Below are 20,846 nucleotides of genomic sequence, written 5' to 3'. Positions count from 1 at the left end.
TTTCACCACATAACACTGAATATTGATGAAATTACATATTTTTTTAGAAATTGGGCATTTTTTGCCATATTTAGGTCGCATATGAATGTTTTAGTAATAGTTAAAGACAAAAATATTTTGATCATAGATTCAGCTTCCTTCACATGATCATTTCATGGTTGTGTCCATACTGAAAATTTTAGAATCTTTAAAAATTCATTTAAAAATATGAAGGTTTCTCATACTCGTAATGTTAAAAGTATTTTCATTTACCTCAAATATTTTCTTCGATAATGAATAAATTGTAAAATATTGCATACAGTTTTGTAAAGTAATACTGCCTGATGAAAGAAAACTTGGAATTTACTCCATTAAGATATTTTCAGCTTTTAGGCAAAAGTGAACCGTCTCTTTTAGTCTTTATTCAAAAATGAAAATCTTACAATTTCTGAATGGCAAAAAAATGTTAATTCATTTACTTGATTACAACTCGCCGTACGTACACAAGCTGGAGACACTAGCATTTGACTTAAATGCTTTTGGAAACAAGGACGGTGAAAGCAACATTGGTACTGCATAAGTATCATTACAGTGGTCTCGTAAGGCTTACTGACATACACGCTATAAGGATAGAGGATAAAACAGTTTGTACAGAAACACTTTTCTCTTATACGATTAAACTGATAAAAATTTGCGAAAATCGTCATTAGTTTATATAATAAGCGACTTATTTAAAACAAATTAAAGAACTTATTACTAAAATTGCTTAAAACATTTATAATTTCATATACTTTTATTCCATTGGTATTCAGTATAACATTAAATATCGATATCACTTTTTTCTTTTATCAGACTGTCAAATGCAATTTCTCGGAATGCACAATAATCTTTGAGAACGAGTTCCTTAAGCACATCGTGAAGCTGGCTCTCTATTATAGAAAGGTTTGTTATTATCAGTGAAGAAAATATATAAAATAGTTGAAAACTATACAGAGTGGGTGTCCTTTAACCAATGCAAACTTCGAGTTCATTATACCAAGCACATATGACGTGTATAATATTGAGAGATGAACGCAATACCCGTATCTGACATGCGTTACGACAGTATTGCATGAATTTGTTTGTTTATTTGTGTAATTGAACCCGTGATATGTAAACATTAACAAAATCTTTCAACCGATTACGCATGTAAACTATACTTATACTGGCAATGTTTTGTAATTTATATGGCAATATTTTAGCGTATATTTTTCATTTTAAACTGGAGCTCAAGTTGGAAGAAAGCTATGCTAATGTAAAATTCAAGTATTTTCATTGAAGCAAACAGAAACGGTCAAGTCCCTCTTTCAAATTATTGTAGAATGATATGCTGCATTAATAGGCAAATTACAAGACTTTATTCGTTTATTATACATTAACCCTCATGTCACATGTTTGGAATAGATGGTATGAAGGCTCTGATCTTATAATGGCGGTTTATTTAATATTTAAATCTTAATTTTGTCCAAACTTTGTTTTAGGTTAGCTCTTTGACTTCAGGTTTGAGTGGCAGACGATTCTCCCCTTTTATCTAAGTACTTGTTTATCAGCAGCGGTATATACAGACCAGGACAATGCAGAATTTTAGTAACCAGTTTCGACACAATCTGTATTTCGATAGTAATGTAGATTTTACATGAAGCCAATTAGACTATTCAACAGAATCGTTTTATCTGATTAACACATAAATCATTCACAGCCAAATGCAACCGATCTTGGACAACCCGGACCACAAGACCCATACCATGTCCGAAACATGTTTTAGAACGATCGGAACCGTGGAGACCATTATGCTGTAACAATAATTAAGGTGTATGTTATGTTAATGTTTCAGAATAATGATATAAAATGATTATTGAGTCAAGGAGCCAAGATGTGTTTTGTAACAAAATGTATATAAGTCTATGATAAAATTAAAAAGAAATTAATTGATGTTATGCATCATTTTGTTCATGTATGCTTAATTTAGAAATTAGTATCATACAAATTTTAGTTTATTTTGTGTGCGTACTTTTATTATAATTCATAAAAGATGTAAAACAAAACATGGTCAGTTCTTTACTATATAATGCACATGGGTTTTTTAACCTTGTGCACATGAAGGCTGTTAATATTTAAGCACACAACGTTTATGACTTTTTTTTCAAATTGTAATTAAATATTTACTTCGTAAGCGTAGCAGTTAAATTTACTATCGTATTTCTCACCTCCATATCATGTAACAGCAAGATTTATTCAATAGATCGATTTGTTCAACTATATAAGTTAACTACAAATATTGATTTGAACACACAAATCTTCTAACTGGGCTAGTTTAGGGCACGCTATTAAAAGAACATTGACATTTTGTTTACATTTTTATAGGGGACGAGATCTGTTTTATGTTCTTATAATACTTGGTTGCTTACTTTCATACACAGGAAAAATAAAGTTTTTAAGTATGTGTTAAACAGGTAAGAAACATTTCTTATTTCTAACTGTCAAAAAAGTAGCGATATTGTTTTTTTCTTCTGGATAAAGATATTTAATTTTTGTATCATTAGAATAATACCCTGCATTTATTCTGTTTCTTTACCAACTATCTAAAGCATATGGGTGAGTACTTCTTATAGGCCTACGGAAAAGTAAATCATGCGATCTTGTAACTATGATTGGCATTAAAAAAACTATTTAAACGCTATGTAATGGTATTCGTTAGTAGACGTAACCTAGAAAAACTAAATTAACAATACATCAGAGAGACTTGTTCTTATATACGATTGTGATGAGACACGATTCCATCTTCAAAAAACAAAATTCCAAATGTACAATATATTTCATACAGAAAGCCGAGTAGCAAGGATCAAAGTTATCTAAATAAGAATGAAAGCCTATGTCTAGGCAATATCTATAACACTGTTGTATTCAAGCGGCAAAATATGCAAAAAATTTCTCATGCAATTCGACTTATAATCAAAGCCTTGAAATGTCTGATGGTTGCGGGTTTTTGGTAGATTTATTCTGTTTAAATGCCAGTCTACGAATATACATGAATGAGAAAAAAATACAAATTTAATGTGCCTCATATCTATGATGAACTCTGCCTGACCTAGCTTGTGATGTAACTATTGGCTGGAATACCTTATCATTGATAGATCTTATATAATCTAAATGGTCAGTGTGAGCGGGTACAGGTTGAGTAAGAACTGTTTGTTCATTGATAATCCATCCGCATTGTTCATGAATGGGACTATTTTGTGTAGCACATGAACATCCTATGGATGTGATTTGGAATCAGATAAAGATGCTATGATTGTCAAAAATACACTTTAACTTTGGTAGCGGGATAAACCCGCAACCAAAAATGATTACGGTTTTATTCCTGTTATGTTTATGGAAATAAAGTCTCATGACTGTCAAGTTTAGGTTATTCCTTGTTAATTTTCAAAATTGATCCTGTGTCTCTCTGTACATGTGACGAATTGTCTTGGAGACTAGACAAACGTGTAGAGCATGTTATTGTTATACCCCCACGCATTACACCAGCTAGATATGGTGTTTCGATGTAAGTCTCGAAATATGTTCAAAATTATTTCTAGACTCAATCCTGGTTATTCAAAACTGACTAAATTGCATATTGACACTTGTCTCAAAACTGAACTTTGGTGGCACATTTAATTTCAACAGTTCGTGCCTCAGATTATTCCAGGTTTTATAAGGTACTCGTTTCTTTTCATGTTTTCCAACTCACTAGCCCTGTTTATTATGTGCTAATATCAAAATTTCAATCATTCGAAAAGAAAATGCATTTGACTTGGTGAAATATTGTGACAAAAGATGTTTTGTCCAAGTTTGTGATTGTGTTTAAGGTTTGAAAATAAATACTTCTTCATAACAACGCATTTTGTTATCTGGAGCTACTTAAAATGCAGTCCTCTAGACCTATATTTCATTGAAACTTTATGATTTTTGTCATATATCTGATATTTTAGTACAGCACGATTTATTACGTAGGCCCGTTTGTTTCTTTCGAATAAACTGTTCGAATTTATTTTAATTTTTTGCAAGTTTTTGACTTCGGAATGTTTATAATAAATCTAATTTAATTCATTTCTGTATACCCGTCAGGTAGCAACTCGACAACGGCCGGCAACTCTGTACCCATGCGTTTTAAACAGTGGATGGCTTTTTCATGACCATACAGTACATGTATAACATCTTTATTTGTATTTCAATAAGTGGACTTCATTGATTCGAAAAGAATAGTTTTTCGCTACAAGAGCAGTCAGACTACTTGATGTTTTAACAGATACCAACTGTCCATAAAGGCCCTAGCCAAGTTGAATGGGCTACACAATGTCATGATACCATTGTGAGAAAAATAAATGGTAGGATGAGAGTAGAGGGAAATAATTACATAAACTTAGCATTTCATCGTACGACATTTTCAGACTGTCAATTTAGTTGTTTATACGGTAAAATATTAGTTTCAAGGTTCTATGTTTTTAAGCAAGAACTGCCCAAATCTTGCACCCCTAGTGAGACCTGTCCTTATTATCTGCACATGATTTGCCTAAATAATGGTGGTGGGAAAAGTGTCTCATATAACTGTTCATGACTGACTTTCTAATTCCTCAGCCACGCTTTAAGACCCGTTGTCTAGCAGAAAAATCAGTTCAAGACACACAAGTTACTCATTGGTGGGAATCCTTACTGCTATAATCATCATATATAACCAGTTGAATATAAATGCTTTTAAAATACATCTACATAAGCATATGTTGTTAATTTACTTGTAAATTACTTATTGCAAATAAATATACCGTTTTGACATACCGTTTTAACATTCCTAAACGTTGTCTTTTTACAGGTTCAACTGTACGATTCCGTTTTTACATTCTTTCTGTCATTTTAACGTTCACTTTTATCGGTCATTCTATCTTAAGAATTTTATTTGTAACGCGCTTTGTAGTCATTATCTTGGCATTTGACCTCAAATACAGACAAGATTTGCTAAAAGATGTGTAAAATACACATAAATCAGTCTTTTTTATAGATTGAGATTAAATAGGATAGACATTGTGTGGACAAGTGTCGCAAGGTCATTTGTCTGTATATAACCCATATGAATTACTATCATGCATTTTTCCATTTTTCCTACGTTTCATTCTTATAATTCCATTTCATATTCATTATACATCCGCATGAATATCATTTTCTGATATCAATAACTAACATGTAGTTTAACCACGGCAACGGGCCTCAATTTGAATGAACTAACATCACCGTCGATATCCGTCACGCATGTTATTAAATGAATGCGCACAGCCAGAATAGATTTTGAAGTGAAAACTTGAAATCTTTGTCTCTCTTGTAAATTCATTACATTTGATGTCTGCGAGTGTCTTTCAAACTCCTGAAGAGAACATGTCCCATATTATTTTATATGAAGGGTGACACAAGTTATGTTGCTGTTACTTATTTATTTATTTTCTTGATATTTTTGCACTGGTATAATCTCAGGCCGGAGCATTAGCTCAGTAAGTGGAGCGAAAGACAGGCAATGCAGAGGTTTCAAGTACGATACCCGGACGATATTAAAGAAAGCAGAATCTGGGAAGTCACACCTCATCAACCTCTGATTTTTATGGGAAAGAACAAGTTGGTCCTGGAACGAAATCCCGGACTAAAATATCTAAACTGTTAAAGTAAAGTGGAGTCTTGGTCCTAGGCTAAAATATTTGAAGGGTAGAATCTAGCTCCTAGGACGGAATCCTGGACTATAATGTGTGAACTATTAATAAAGATAATAAAGAATCTAATCTAGGTCCTGGAACGGAATCTCAAAATGAAACGTCTGAAATGTACCGTTGAGTAAAACCTAGGTCTTGGAACTGAATCCCGGACTAAAATCTATTAACTGTCAAAGTAGAGTCGAATCTAGGTCTTTGTACTGAATTCCGGGCTAAAATTAATAAGCTGTTAAAAGAGTCAGTTTTAGGTCCTGCACTGGAATGCTGATCTTAAATGTATGAACATTAAATTTTATAGTAGAGTCAAATCTACAATCTGGAACGGATTCCCAGACTTAGGTGTCTGAACTGTTAAAGTAAATTCAATTCTTAGTCTTGAAAAGGATCCCAGACTAAACGATACGGACTGTTAAAATAGAGTTTAATAAATATCAAACATAAAAAAACTCAAGATTCAGTTGTAGTTATTTAATGTTTCACGTGTAATGTAGTTGTTTTTCAAACTAAATGCCGGTTTTCACCTAATAAAAAAGATGTGGATATAAGAACAGCTGTGTATTCATTAACCAAACCATGCAACGTACAGGCCATCCAACATAATACATTTAATATATTTAACCCTTAGCCTGCTGCAGGCGAATTTAACAGCCTTTGCAAACAGCTTGGAACCCAGATTAAATCGGCGTCTGATCAGGTTCCAAGCTGTTTGCTACTCTGACAATATTTCTTCCAATTTTGGAGCAAATTGAATGAACTTTACAATTTTAGCAGAGGACATTTCCAGCAGAAGACAATTTATCTAGCATGCTAAAGGTTAACATAACACCTTCATTTGATATATTTCACATTATTTTTCGGTTTGAATACGTAGATGTGTTTGTCAGTCAGACACACCCATTCAGTTTATGTTAATGATTGTGGAGAAACTGCGTCTTAAAACTTCCCAACACTGCCAACGAATGAAATAAACAAAATATTTCTGACTACCAGTTCGAACATGCCTTATAGTACTTTTATTGAAAAAACAAATATATTTAAAATTCAGTACACCACGCAAATATTTCAATTTAATGCACGCTAGATGTAATTTAGTCTTTACATAAAATGACTGTTTGAACTGTTTTTCCATCTATTTGCCGATTTCTATCTAAAATTAATGTTATTAAGTAAATCATATAGATTTGATAAATGGTGAAACCGTGCCAGGTTTTGAAGTTTTGCAACTTCATGAATATAATGTATTCAGTTGTTATAGGCCTAGATTGAATACCTGCTTTTGTAGCTAGAGTTCATCTATTCTCGAACCGAAGAAAAAAGCGGGATCGTTTAGTATACAAATTTCAGATAAATGACAAAAATCATAAAGTTTCATTGAAATGAAATATAGATTTGGAGGAATGCATTTAAATAGCTCCAGATAACAAAATTCGTTGTAATGAAGGAGTATTTATTTTCAAACCTTTAACGCAATTAAAAACTTGGACAAAACAACTTTTGTCACAATATTTCACCAAGTCAAATGCATTTTCTTTTCGAATGATTGAACTTTTGATATTAGCACATAATAAACAGGGCTAGTGAGTTGGAAAACATGAAAAGCAACGAGTACCTGATAAAACCTGGAATAATCTGAAGCACGAATTGTTGAAATTAAATGTGCCACCAAAGTTCAGTTTTGAGACAAGTGCCAATATGCAATTGAGTCAGTTTTGAATAACCAGGATTGAGTCTAGAAATAATTATTAACATATTTCGAGACTTACATCGAAACACCATATCTAACTGGTGTAATGTGTGGGTGTATAACAATAACATGCTCTACACGTTTGTCTAGTGTACAGAGAGACACCGGATCAATTTTGAAAATTAACAAGGAATAACCTAAACTTGACAGTCATGAGACTTTATTTCCATAAACTTAACAAGAATAACTGCTATTGTAGCTAGAGTTCAAATATTCTCGAATCGGAATGCCTCTAGTAAACGGATATGACGTATTTTATCTATAGTTCAACTAGTGGACGAGCATCGCTCTTCTAGTTCATAAGGACTGTTGAATTGACCTTTGTCTTACTTCTTTTCTTTTCTCTAAGATAAGGGCCAAGGGTTTTATAACTAGTCTCAACTCCACTTTCGGTAAGACAAAGATCTAGGGTTATAAACCAGTCTCTATCCCCTTTCTGTAAAACCAGACTCAAGGGTTATAACCTCGACTGAACTTTCGGTAAGACGAGGACCACAGGGTTGTAAAATCAGTCCCAACTCTCCTTTCTGTAAGACGAGGACCAATAGTTGTAAAACCAGTCCCAACTCCCCTTTCTGTAAGACGAGGGCCCAGAGTTGTAAAACCAGTCCCAACTTCCCTTTCTGTAAGACGAGGGTCATAGGGTTGTAAAATCAGTTCCAACTCCCCTGATCCGAAGTTATTAAAACAAACTCAACTCAACTTCCGGTACTACCAGGATCAAGGGTTATAAAACTAGACTCAACTCAACTCCACTTTCTATAACACCAGGACCCAGGAATATAAAACTAGTCTCTACTAAACTATAAAACCTAAGCCAGGTGTTTTAAAGCCAGTTTCAATTCCCATTTTTCAAAGACCAGCACCCCGGAAAATCAAACCACTCTCAACTCTTCTTGTAAGATAAGGATCCAGGGGGATAAACCTAGTCTCAAGTCCCCTTTTCGTAAGACGAGGTCCAGGGTTATATAGCCAGCATCTGTCCTTTATCATTCTGATTGACCAATTGCACGGCTGTATTCTAAGACTGGTTTTATTTCCATTGATATAGTTAGCCCCTACATGGTTTATTTCTGTAACGAGTTCGTTGCCTTTTGTGACTTTTTAAGTTTATTTGTGGGGTTTTCAATTATGTTATCTAAAGATTGTATTTGCATAACCTTTTTATCTTTTTTTTTCAAAGTTGAAGCTCTTGACCTATAAAGTATTGACAAACATGTTGTTCGCCCTTAGAATTTGCCAAGTAGATTATTGCTTTTTAGAAGGTTCAGTGCACGGTCATCATTCAGTTTAAACTGTATAGGAACTGCTAAACTACTGTCTTAACCTCCAAGTACGTCATAGGACGAAATAAGAAATATTGCAGATATATAGATAGAAGTCGATGTAAAGTCGATTTTGTACATATTTGTTGGTGGTGTATTGAAAATGAAATAAAAAAAAGCAGCAATCTTTGTAAAAGTATGTTTTTTAGTATGTGTAACTATATAAAACCATTTATTATTTGTACATAAATAGCTTATAAGCTTAATGTTTTTTTAATTTTTGCAATTACTGAGTACTTTAAACATAAACGACTTTGCGCGCGAGGCCCTGGACGACATTTCTTCACAAAACTGAAAATGACTATTTACGCAGGAATGTATAAATGTCAATTATATTCTCCGCATTTATTGTTGTAAAGATGAGAAATATACTACTACACGAAAACGGACACAGTTGCAAATATTTAGCTACTTTGGAAACTTGTAAATTTCATCTAAATATCTTTGCAACGAAGTCTTTGTCATATTCTTTTTTCAGAGCCTGGTATTAAACAATTATGTCGACATCTGGCGGAGAGCATCACCTGCGGTATATGCTGCTGATGGGAGAAGGTGTCCCTTTTGTACTGAGAAGTCTGATGAACAGAGAAGTCAATACCTGTAAGAAATCATTGACTGACATTTTGTCAGCAAAGGAGCACGATCTGAGAGAACTGTTTAAACACGACAGCCAGTTTAAGAAACTCTTCCCGTCAAAAGGGCATGTGAACACGGAGCTAGAATCCTGGGACATTGGTTTACTGTCGCAGATTCTTTTGGATATTTTCGGACAAGACTTGACGCTTCATGAACGTGTGCAGGTGAAGTCGTTTGGTTATTCCAGGACAGACTTGATACATAGGTATCTAGCTGTCTATGAAGAGAATGAATTTACACGTGATATGTCAGATTTGGTGGTCGTTTTGCTGCGGCTGTCTGCAGGCATAGATCAGCAAACGTATGACAAATGCCAGGATCTGGTGAAAGATTCCGCAAGTCTAGACATTCCTGAACTCATGGTTCGACTGAGGGCTTGTCACGAGTACGATAACAAGATGGTCGCGGAAATAGATGGCAGTGTCAAAGCGAAGAGGCTTAAGAATGAACCAAAGAAAACAAACTCAATTGATTTATTAAAAGGTATTTTCTAAATTAATTATCATCCTTTCTGCTACAAGATAGTTTTAAAACATGTACACAGATATTTTCTCATATCATTTTCTAGAGTGAATGCATACCATAAGTATTCAAAGTCACACGAAATACTAGATGGACGAGAACAAGTTTTATCGTTTAGTATTTTCTTTTACATTTGATCTGGCTTCAGTATATTTAAAATATAAAGAAAGCTTTAGTGTGAAATATTTTCGTTGCCGAATTTATTGTATTTCTTGAATAATTGTAGTTAACGAAGTATGCATGCGATGCCGCTTTTAGTGCATTTTTAAACTTATTCTTTATATTTTCGCAGAGTATGAGTTTTCGTTGCGAAGATTCGAAGAATCGTTGACAAAACCAAGACTGAAAGAGATAGACTTCGCATATGCACAAAGTATGTTTAGAGTACTAGAAGTATGATAACATGCTGAACCAGCTCCATCCTTTAATAAGAATATGTACCTGTTTCAGCTTTCAATAACAGCTATACCTATTTCAGCCCCCAGGGTTATTTTTTTTCTACAGCATCCATATTGACGGCTATAGATATCGGTCATAAATACGTAGATTATTTACAGAATAATGCCTCATCAGGTTTCTTCTTCAGAAGATATTTCTAGATCTGGTTAAGACATGTGTTTGAAGAGCTGTCGAGAACTTGTTTTATTTGATCTAATCATTGATGAATTGATGAATTACTTGAGTACATGCATGTAATACGTGTTTGACGATCTTTAGCATTAACTAAATACGTACACGGTTCTTTAGATTTTCTCTGCATATTTTGCTTTTTGATCATTTTTAACATGAATGATATGATTATTTTATTGGCGTTATTTTAGCGATTGACAGCCGAATAGAAATTCGCTCACAGACGGCAGAAAATGTTACGAAAGGGACCATTCTCCTAATGAATGCTTTTCACATAATCCTTGGCCAGATTGCTGAAAAAGGACCAAATAATGTAAGGATAGTCAGCGACAAGATTCTCAACGCCACACGAACGGTTACCAACCTGATACAGAGTATTGACGGTGCATCCATTTTCGAGGTGCTATACAACCATGTTCTCCTCAACATCAAATGTTCAAGTTCCCGCGCAATGAAAAAAGTATTAAAGAAGCTGCTTGGGCCTGAATTCAAGGCGGCACTTGCAAACCTCGCGGAAACTCTGAAAGACGAACTAGGCGCAACAATCCATGTGAAAGGGCATGTTATGGAATCATGCATCTTAGAAACAGAGGATCATTTGTGTAAGTACATGATATAATAAAATTGTCTGCTGTTTGGTAGTTAACAAAGGAAGGGTTCAATAGTCTCATCTAAGCATAAAATTCTGCATTCCAGTACAATGCTACATTTGCTATCTTAACTTTTAGCAAGACTGTTTACATTAAACTGATAGCATAATACATGTACTTAGATTGCTATGCTCACATTTAGCAAGCATTTTTATGCTTTGTAGGTGAGCAAGGACTAATAGTGGGAACATACGATGATTTGAGCTGTAAAGCCGGGCATAAACACCCAATTGTGATGTTTTGCAACGACGATGAACAGTTTTGTTGCCATATCTGCGCATTACGTCATCACAGGTTGGAAAAGTTTGTTTTTTTGTTGTCGCGACATAAAAAAAACATTTCTTAAAGTACTTAGTACATATGGTCAAGAATTACGATGAATGATATCATTTTGCAATATTATGGCAGAAGCTAGGTAGAAATCGGTTGTTTACAGTGGCTTTTATCATAATACATGGCAGTGTATTTAAAATTCCACAACGCTAATCATTATACAGATGTAGAAATTAATGTGTCCCGTAGAATGCAGCCTCACCCGTATTTCCTCATCTATGTATCAATCTTTAATTAAATAGAATTCAAACTGCACCAGAAAAGCCAGAATTGATTTCAAACGTTACATAATGTTATTGTCTTTCTAACACAGAAGCAAAATGTCAAAGTTGTCATCGCAGACAATTTGTTGGCATCTATGAACTGTAACGCATACATTAATTTTTAATCGCAACTTGTTAAATTCTATACTTAGTCTATGAACCTTTCTTTCGTATCTTGAAAAGTAACTAGATTTACTATGTACGGCATTGACTGCACCAGATATGCCAAGTACTTCCATAGATTTTTCTTTTAACTTTTTATAATTTTATTTGAAAATGACACGTTTACTCAAATTTCCGTTGATTCTATCAGTTAACGCTTTGATCTGAAATCAGTTAACTACTAATTTATTGTACCAATCTTATTTAACTAAAAAAACACTAAACCTTTTCTTTGCAGAGCGTGCCCAGGACTACGACAAACAACTCAAGCTGAGAAAATCAACTATGCGAAAAAAGATGTCAAAGAATACAGTGCCAGGATGGAACTTGATGATGCTGTTTGCTGGATAAATGGCATTTGTGCCTTACCAAATGGCAGTTTCCTGTTTACAGATGAAAACAATAAGCGCCTTAAGAAAATTGACAGCGCGTTTAATGTTGTCACACAAATTGAGCTTCCGAATGCCCCGTATGATGTTTGCTTCATGGAAAACGACCAAGCAGCCGTTGGACTATGGGGCAAAACTGTTCAGATAATGAATGTGAAGGAGCATCTTACGGTAGAAAATACCTTTGAACTCGAACATTCCATTCTGGGTCTTATCTACAGCAAGAAAAAGTTCTATGTCACTGACGAAGGATTTGTGTATACCTATAACATTGATGGCTCGGGAAAGCATCTTTTGTATAAATCAAATGCAGAACTGGTGTGTTTCTCCAAGATGTGTCTTAGTGCGGATGGGGAGAAGATATTCATAGTTGACGGTTACGGCGGTCTTGAAACAATTGACCGGAAAGGTAACCATCTGTTCACCTTGCGCGAAGAGGAGCTAAAGATGTCAAGGGGAATAAGTTTATCCATGGATAAAACTCTCCTTGTATGCGAGTACGAGTACAGTACAGTTTTGCACATAGATGCCGATGGGGAAAGGGTTCTTGGAACGGTTCTCGAGAAACTAAATGGCGTGAACAGGCCATCAGCACTATGTTTTGACAAGAAGAGATCAAAATTGATTGTATGTCAAAGAGATAAATACGAATTTCTTGTGTATGACCTTGAATAGATTGATTTTGTTTTGTTTGAACCATATGCAGGGTTTTTGTAAGGTCCTTTGCGTCTCTGGTATTATAGTTGTGTTTCGCCGTAATTTTATTTCCATGAATTACTGATAGAATGTCTTGTAATAATTACCAATTAGAAAATAAGAATGGCAAGATTAAATAGTATTTTGTTCAGTCTGACAAATTTTCTTAGACGACAAAGCATGGAGCATTCCTTTGAACTTCGTAATGGCAAGTAATGATATCACATACACTATTCGAAAGTGTAACTTTTTTTTGTTATTGTCTTCTCCTAGAACTATGCTTATTTGAGTGTTAAGGAAGTCAGAATGATCACATTGTTTAAATAACATTGACACCCACTACCATAATACCCTTTTGAACTTGAATAACAGTGTAACAACAGCTGGAGAAAGATATTTTAACTAAGCCTTCGTTACACCCGGGTTTAAAACATCCTTCTTATCATGCAGAGTTGCATTACTACAATTCGCCAGTTTGTAACAATATATAGGTCAACTATTTTTATACGCCCGTTTGAAAAACGGGACGTATTATGGGAACGCCCCTGGCGGGCGGGCGGCGTCCGCAGACTTTGTCCAAAGCATGTCTTCTTCATGCATGGAGGGATTTTGATGAAACTTGGCACAGTTGTTCACCATCATGAGACGGAGTGTCGTGCGCAAGAACCAGGTCCCTAGGTCTAAGGTCAAGGTCACACTTAGAGGTCAAATGTTAAATTCAAGGATGACTTTGTCCGGAGTATATCTTCTTCATGCATGGAAGGATTTTGATGTAGCTTGGCACAATTGTTCATCATCATGAGGCGGAGTGTCATGCGCAAGAACCAGGTCACTAGCTCTAAGGTCAAGGTCACACATAGAGGTCAAAGGATACAAGAATGCAAACTTTGTCCGGAGCATTTCTTCTTCATGCATGGAGGGATTTTGATATAACTTGGCACAAATGTTCACCACCACAAGACGGAGTGTGATGCGCAAGAACCAGGTCCCTAGGTCTAAGGTCAAGGTCACACTTAGAGGTCAAAGGTTAAATTCAAGGATGACTTTGTCCGGAGTATATCTTCTTCATGCATGGAAGGATTTTGATGTAGCTTGGCACAATTGTTCACCATCATGAGGCGGAGTGTCATGCGCAAGAACCAGGTCCCTAGCTCTAAGGTCAAGGTCACACATAGAGGTCAAAGGATACAAGAATGCAAACTTTGTCCGGAGCATTTCTTCTTCATGCATGGAGGGATTTTGATGAAACTTGGCACAGTTGTTCACCATCATGAGACGGAGTGTCATGCGCAAGAACCAGGTCCCTAGGTCTAAGGTCAAGGTCACACTTAGAGGTCAAAGGTTAAATTCAAGGATGACTTTGTCCGGAGTATATCTTCTTCATGCATGGAAGGATTTTGATGTAGCTTGGCACAATTGTTCACCATCATGAGGCGGAGTGTCATGCGCAAGAACCAGGTCCCTAGCTCTAAGGTCAAGGTCACACTTAGAGGTCAAAGGATACAAGAATGCAAACTTTGTCCGGAGCATTTCTTCTTCATGCATGGAGGGATTTTGATATAACTTGGCACAAATGTTCACCACCACAAGTCGGAGTGTCATGTGCAAGAACCAGGACCCTTGGTCTAAGGTCAAGGTCACACTTAGAGGCCAAAGGTCAGATACAAGAATGATTTTGTCCGGAGCATTTCTTCTTCATGCATAGAGGGATTTTGATGTAACTTGGCACAATTGTACACCATCATGAGGCGGAGTGTCATGCGCATGTCCCTTCTTTAGAATTACTTCCCTTTGTTGTAACTCTAAATAGCTTATATTGTAACTTTTTCATTACTAGTCGTAGGGAAAAATCGAGACCACTTTTCTGTAGTACAACATGCATGTTACATCCAATTCTGATTTTTGACCTATCTCTTACCTGGTAAGATTTTTGTGTGGACTTACATTTTTTTTCTTTTTTTTTGATTTTTTTTTTTTTTTTGTAAAGATTAACTTCCCTTAGTTGTTCCTATAAATAACTTACATTGTAACTTTTTTATAAATGACCGTAGGGAAAAACCAAGACCACTTTTCAGTGGTACAACATAGATGTTACTTTCAAATTTTAGGTGTATTTTAAGGTATCTCTACCTGGTAAGGAGTTTTTTTGTGGATTAAGAAAACCAAAGAATTACAATAATTACTAAAAAAACATTGTAAACAACCACAAAATTAAAATTTCATTTGCAAATACAGGTGCTAGTGTAAAGAAATATGCTGTGGCGGGCGTATATTGTGACATTCTGGCACTCTTGTTTATATCTAGCTAGATTCAAATTGTTAAAGCTTAATCGCGCGGTGGTTCAAATAAGTTACGAAATAATACGATAATATCCGTGATGATAGATACGATAATATCTGTGATAATAGATATGATTATATCTGTGAGAAAAGAAGGTTGTTTCACATTTCATGATACTCGGTCATCAGAGTCTGCTATTATTTTGCTTGTTTGCGATCTTCTAGTAGATCTTATTGTTGGTAAAGGCATTAGTGTCTTCCTTATTTAGTTCAGATATTTCCCAGTAAATTCATGTATATTACTGTAAATATATACAACTATAAAAGTAAGGAGCCTATATATTCAGCTTTGTTTCAGTGTATATACAAGTCAAATGGTTTATCGCGGCCAGAAATTTGTACAAACCGGACAGAAGTTGCGAAATTGTCATTTGTGCAGGAAAGAAGCGTTTACCATAATGTCCAGGCCCCGTGTTCACAAAACATTTTTCGATCTCAGCTGAGTTTGAGTTTGATATTTTAATATCAGTTTTATTAAAACTTCAAGGTTAAATTCAATCTGAGACAGACCAGCAATATTGAAGTGCCACTTGAAAATAATGTTGAGCATAAAATTAGGTTTTAAACATACTCTTTTGATATAAATGACGATTTAAGTTTCATTATCAAACTCAGCTGAGACTGAAAACGTTTTGTGAACACGGGGCCAGTACTGGGCAGATATAGTGACATACGTTTAAGATATCATGCTTTCTGTTTATGCAGGTAAACTTGTGTTTGGTTAAATTTCAACAGAGCACAATTGTCTGAACAGTGTACAGACTCATTACTGTTTTTCAGGCAAGGGTGGAAAAAAAGTGGTAGACAATGAAAGCAGTAACATTTTTTATTAAAAAAAAAAAATAATGAGAAACTCTTCCAACATCTTTGGACGGTTCAAAAATCCCATGTTAAACATACGGTAAAGCCCGAAACGCGTGAAAATGTTCCGAATGTAAATCGGGTGAAGTAGGCGCTCTATGTATAGAGTTAGATTATGCGTCTAGATACTGTACTAGAGGGGTCGGTCTACTGTGGGTTATTGATTACACTGGGCGAGTCTACTTACTTATTACTTGAGGATGAAAAAACCGTGTTTTTTAAATGTTGCTCTTAAACAAGGGTGGCGGTTGAACTACAAAAAGTACAACAACAGTTAATTCACAACATATCGTACGGTATGTTTTATAATCAGTAGAAGCTAGTCGTATTTACGCTTATGAGACCTGTTTCACCCATAGGTATAGAATTCACAGGTCTATCATGAAATATTTTCCCCAGCGCGCATATACTTCACCTATTCCATATGATCGCGGCCTCCAGCAATAAGTGTTTCTTCTTGTTACAAAATGCGACTCGGCCCGTTTTCTTTTATCCTGCACACTTTTAACTTCCTATACATGTCTACTATTGTATACAATGATAATGCGTATATTAAGACTGTATTTATTTAAGAGAGAAAATAAATAAAAACGTATTCAGTTTTGTAAAAAGTTTTTTTTCTTTCACAGAAAAGTCTTGATTTGATAACAATCTAATACATTCAAATGAAATGTTTCTAAAACGATGGACCTATTGTGCGTGATTTGGAATATTTTAGAGGTAGTGTGCCAGAGACTCTAATACACAACAAACCACTTGACGCATACACCAGAGTGTGCAACGATGCAAAATGAACAAATTTTTAAGATTTCTTAAGCGATTAAAGGAAAAAAGGTTTTATTATTCTGAGACTATGCACTGATGGCAGCATGTTAGTTTTACCTCAACCAGTTACAGCAGTATCCTAAGTAGCTGTACCTTGCGGTAGTCGTAAACTATACAGGATAGTTTTCATAAAGAAAAATGCACGTGAAAATATGATTTCTATTGACTTAAATTATGCTGTCTTACTTTACTACGATATGTATATCCCTTTCTAAATATTACGATCATTATCACAGACAAAAACCTTGCAAATTACGTTTGTCCCTTTTGTCCTTCTGGTTTTTGGTAAATATTTCATATTGCTGGGACCTATAGAAAAAGATCAGTGACGGTTAAAGAAATGAAAAGTTAGAACATTTCAAAGATAGTTGTTGTTGCAAACATAAGTGATATGTAATAATAAGGGATTGTTTTTCTCAAACTGAAGCTGAAAGCAATTGCACCTTCATTATACAAAGTATCACATACTTAATCTCTGAATATATTCCAGTCTCACGCTTGACTATGCATCCTGCTGCAGTTTATTATGCATATATAGTTTCCATGTTTGAAGTAAACATAGAAAGTTTTGCGGCACCCGTTTTTGCAAAATTACGTCTCTAGGAATAAAGAAATATGTTTTTGGAAATATACATATTACGATTAAAAATAAGAAATAAAATGTATTAAATAATAGCTAAATGAGGGGTAAAGAAATTTCTAAAGTCAGCAATGCTTCATTCATTAAGTATCGAGGATATTGTAATTTTTGACCATACGGTATTTCCCAGTTTTCTCTCTGCATATGATACTGCACTTTCGATGTTACTTTGAAATTATTTATGAATTTACATAGACCTATGCTGGACATTTTTAGAACCTTTCTAATAAAATTGTTTTATTTGTATTGTACGTTTTATTAGTATAATGTAAAAAAGTATAGTAAAATGAGTTTCCCAAATAAAAATTGATTTTATTACTCTGACATTTATTGCAAAGTCTGCATTATAAATATGCTTTATCAAATCAAGACGACCACACTAAAAACAAAAATAGCAAGAGGTGTTAGTAAGACACGTATTCCCTCAAGATGGGTTGTCCCACTTTCAGTCCCGTGATCTCTGTAGTCTTGACCTTTCACTTACTAAACTTAAATGACCGACCGATGCGACTGACAGATGCAAGGCAATATACCCCCAGCTTCTTCGAAATAAGGAAGCGGGACGCATTAAAAGGAGAAGAAAAACGGCAGGAACATAATGGCAGGTTTAGAATAGTTCTTCACAATTCCTGAGCTTGTTTGATTGTTGTTTTGATTTCTCATTTCTTCTTAGATGTTTTCCGAGTATTTTAAACATGAAAAATTGCATCAAACATAATCCCTATTTTTAAACACCTGTATTGACAGAAGTGACATTGTAAAAGTAAATGTAGATTATGTCACCAATTCAACTTAGTATGCCTGATCGTTACAGAGATTCTAATCCAGAGTGACATACGAACAAATACAAACGAACGGAAGCACGCCAGTGCTACTTAAGAAATGAAAAAAAAGAAACATCCATCCTATTTCCGGAGGGGACAAAATCTGTCTGCAATGGACAATTATTTTCAAAGTCAAATTAATTTAAGTACACTTTCAGGTCATCAAAAAGTATAAATTTTCGCTTGATTGAGTTTTTTATTTTTTATTTTCTTTCTATATGAAAACGAACCAGCATATGTGAGCGACCATGCAGCTTTAAACAGTAACTGGACCACTATGTTGCAGCACAGATATACTTTAACAATAGCCGTACTACTGTATAGCTAATTAAATAAATTTCGTTTCAGTAAGAATATATCATTACAAAACCTCCCAAAATTATTAAAATCTAACATGGTCGCAAAATCCAATCTCCTTTGGGCTATATCCGGTGTACGTTCAATCACCATGAAAACATTAAATGACAGCAATCAGCCACAATTCAAATTAAAACTGTTTTATTGAATGTGTTTATTTCATTTGCAATCGTCATGTTATATACTTTAAAAGAAAATAGCTGTTAACCGTTCACCATTAAAGACGCGTCACAGAGTAACTGTATTCTTTTGAATTGTCCATGACGGTAATTACAAATGAATTGCATAAAAAAATTAAGAATTACAAGTATCTAGTTTTACAAATTGACAAATTGGCAATTGCATACATGGTTTAATATCTAAACATTTAATTGAATTATTGTAGCAGTGTGCATGATATTTAATATATTTAGTTGAGTACATTTTTATGTTTTAGAAGAGAAGAGACTGACTGAATAAGTTTGCATATAAAGTTGTGAAAACGCATTAAGCCAGGAGTAGAGGTTGGAGTGTGTGTGTGTGGGTGGGGGGGGAGGAGGAGAGAGAGAGATAGAGAGCTAATTAAATTGTCCACTTGTCATCTTGAAATGAAGTTTTATTATACTAGTATTACCAGAATGATTTTATTTTCACACAGTTCATGTCGGAGGAAATAGTAGGTCACTAGGTTGTGGTGGGTATTTTAACTCCTAGGGGCAATGGACAGTAATTTTGAAAATTTCACAAATCTGCGCTGATACCAGTGCGAAAAAAAATCATAAAATATCCAATTTTGAAAATTCCAGGGAAGTGTTGAACGGATGTATTGCATAGTCTTTAAGTTAGAAGTTCATCATGTGACGTTTTCAGCCTATCGTATTACCTTCAAATGACTGACCTAAAACATATGTATATTTTCAAAACATTTTACCAGACAAAAATAATGGTGGGAAGAAAAGTGTGTCATAATTAACCGTTTACATTTTTCCGCAAATTTAACTGAATCTGGATGGATTGATGACCGTTTCCATTTCCTCTGACTTCCGTTCCGTTAGACCCGGCCGTCTACACGGAGCTAGGAAAATCGATTCAAGCATATATTTATTTTATACAATAATTACTCGTACGCAGGAATCCTTAGTTCTATAAACATCATAAATATCCAGCTAAAAATAAATACGTTTAAAGTACATCTGCTTATTTTTTTAGGCCACAATACGAAACTGGCCCCTGCCACATTAAATCGAAAGTAGAACTACTACCCAATTATCTGCAGTTACACATGTAATACTGATACAATTACAGATAACATTCTTGGCTCTACACATGCGATCTTTAAAAAAAGAGGAAGAAAATTTTATAAAGTGGGTACTATAAACGATGTTTTAAATAGGATAGTATTGAAAAAAGTGACACATGACAAACACGTATATAAAGTGTGAACTATGTCATTCTTCTTGTGAAAATAAGAAGAAAAAACTGGATATTATTGAATAGATAGATTAGAGATTATAGAGTGTTTAGATACATGTTAGCAAGAAACGTAACTGCTTCGTCTCAGTTCAGAAATCTTCACAACTACACAAATGTCATATTGGATTAAATGACATTTACTGTAGGAATTCTTTAAATGAGTAAAATTAAGACGGTTGCTAAATTAGCCGAATGTTCAAAATAGTTAATAACAGGCAAAATAGTTAATGCGGCGTGCGCCGGGTACATTAAAGCATATCTTTACACAACTTGAAAGATAATAGGACTAGCATTTATCTAAAATCTAAAACATTAGTTGGAATGGACAATATAAAGCATATATACATGGTAGAATGAAGTTTGAGTGAAATTTCTCTTGAGGACAGGTTTTAATGACAAATTAATTAGCCTCTTAATATGTGTACACTTGAAATAGTTATTCATTAT

The 20,846-nt window shown here is 34.6% G+C and overlaps 1 protein-coding gene and 1 long non-coding RNA gene across 2 annotated transcripts in view; both read left to right on the top strand.

Moving 5' to 3' along the window:
* LOC128549535 (uncharacterized) overlaps positions 1-16,912 on the top strand; it is a 233,860-nt gene extending 216,948 nt beyond the window's left edge. Inside the window, exon 2 of the long non-coding RNA XR_008367785.1 lies at positions 15,847-16,912. This is a non-coding gene — a long non-coding RNA (uncharacterized LOC128549535). The remainder of the gene's footprint in view (positions 1-15,846) is intronic.
* Positions 2,312-16,912, top strand: LOC123540536 (uncharacterized). The gene is made up of 6 exons (XM_053526386.1): positions 2,312-2,471; positions 9,298-9,938; positions 10,270-10,350; positions 10,799-11,209; positions 11,422-11,551; positions 12,254-16,912. The coding sequence occupies exons 2-6, from the start codon at positions 9,317-9,319 to the stop codon at positions 13,077-13,079; spliced, it is 2,070 nt and encodes a 689-aa protein (XP_053382361.1). The 5' UTR covers positions 2,312-2,471; positions 9,298-9,316; the 3' UTR covers positions 13,080-16,912.
* Positions 16,913-20,846: the final 3,934 nt, after the last annotated feature.

This window comes from Mercenaria mercenaria, chromosome 16 (genome assembly GCF_021730395.1).
Source record: "Mercenaria mercenaria strain notata chromosome 16, MADL_Memer_1, whole genome shotgun sequence".
Lineage (NCBI taxonomy): Eukaryota > Metazoa > Mollusca > Bivalvia > Venerida > Veneridae > Mercenaria > Mercenaria mercenaria.
The sequence above is the reverse complement of the archived record's forward strand: the minus strand, read 5'-3'. Positions and strand labels throughout refer to the sequence as shown.

Coding starts and splice junctions, on each gene's coding strand:
- LOC123540536 (XM_053526386.1), top strand. CDS start 9,317: ATGTCGACATCTGGCGGAGAGCATCACCTGCGGTATATGCTGCTGATG. Junction 10,351..10,798: donor AGACTTCGCATATGCACAAA/GTATGTTTAGAG, acceptor GCGTTATTTTAG/CGATTGACAGCCGAATAGAA. Junction 11,552..12,253: donor TGCGCATTACGTCATCACAG/GTTGGAAAAGTT, acceptor TTTTCTTTGCAG/AGCGTGCCCAGGACTACGAC.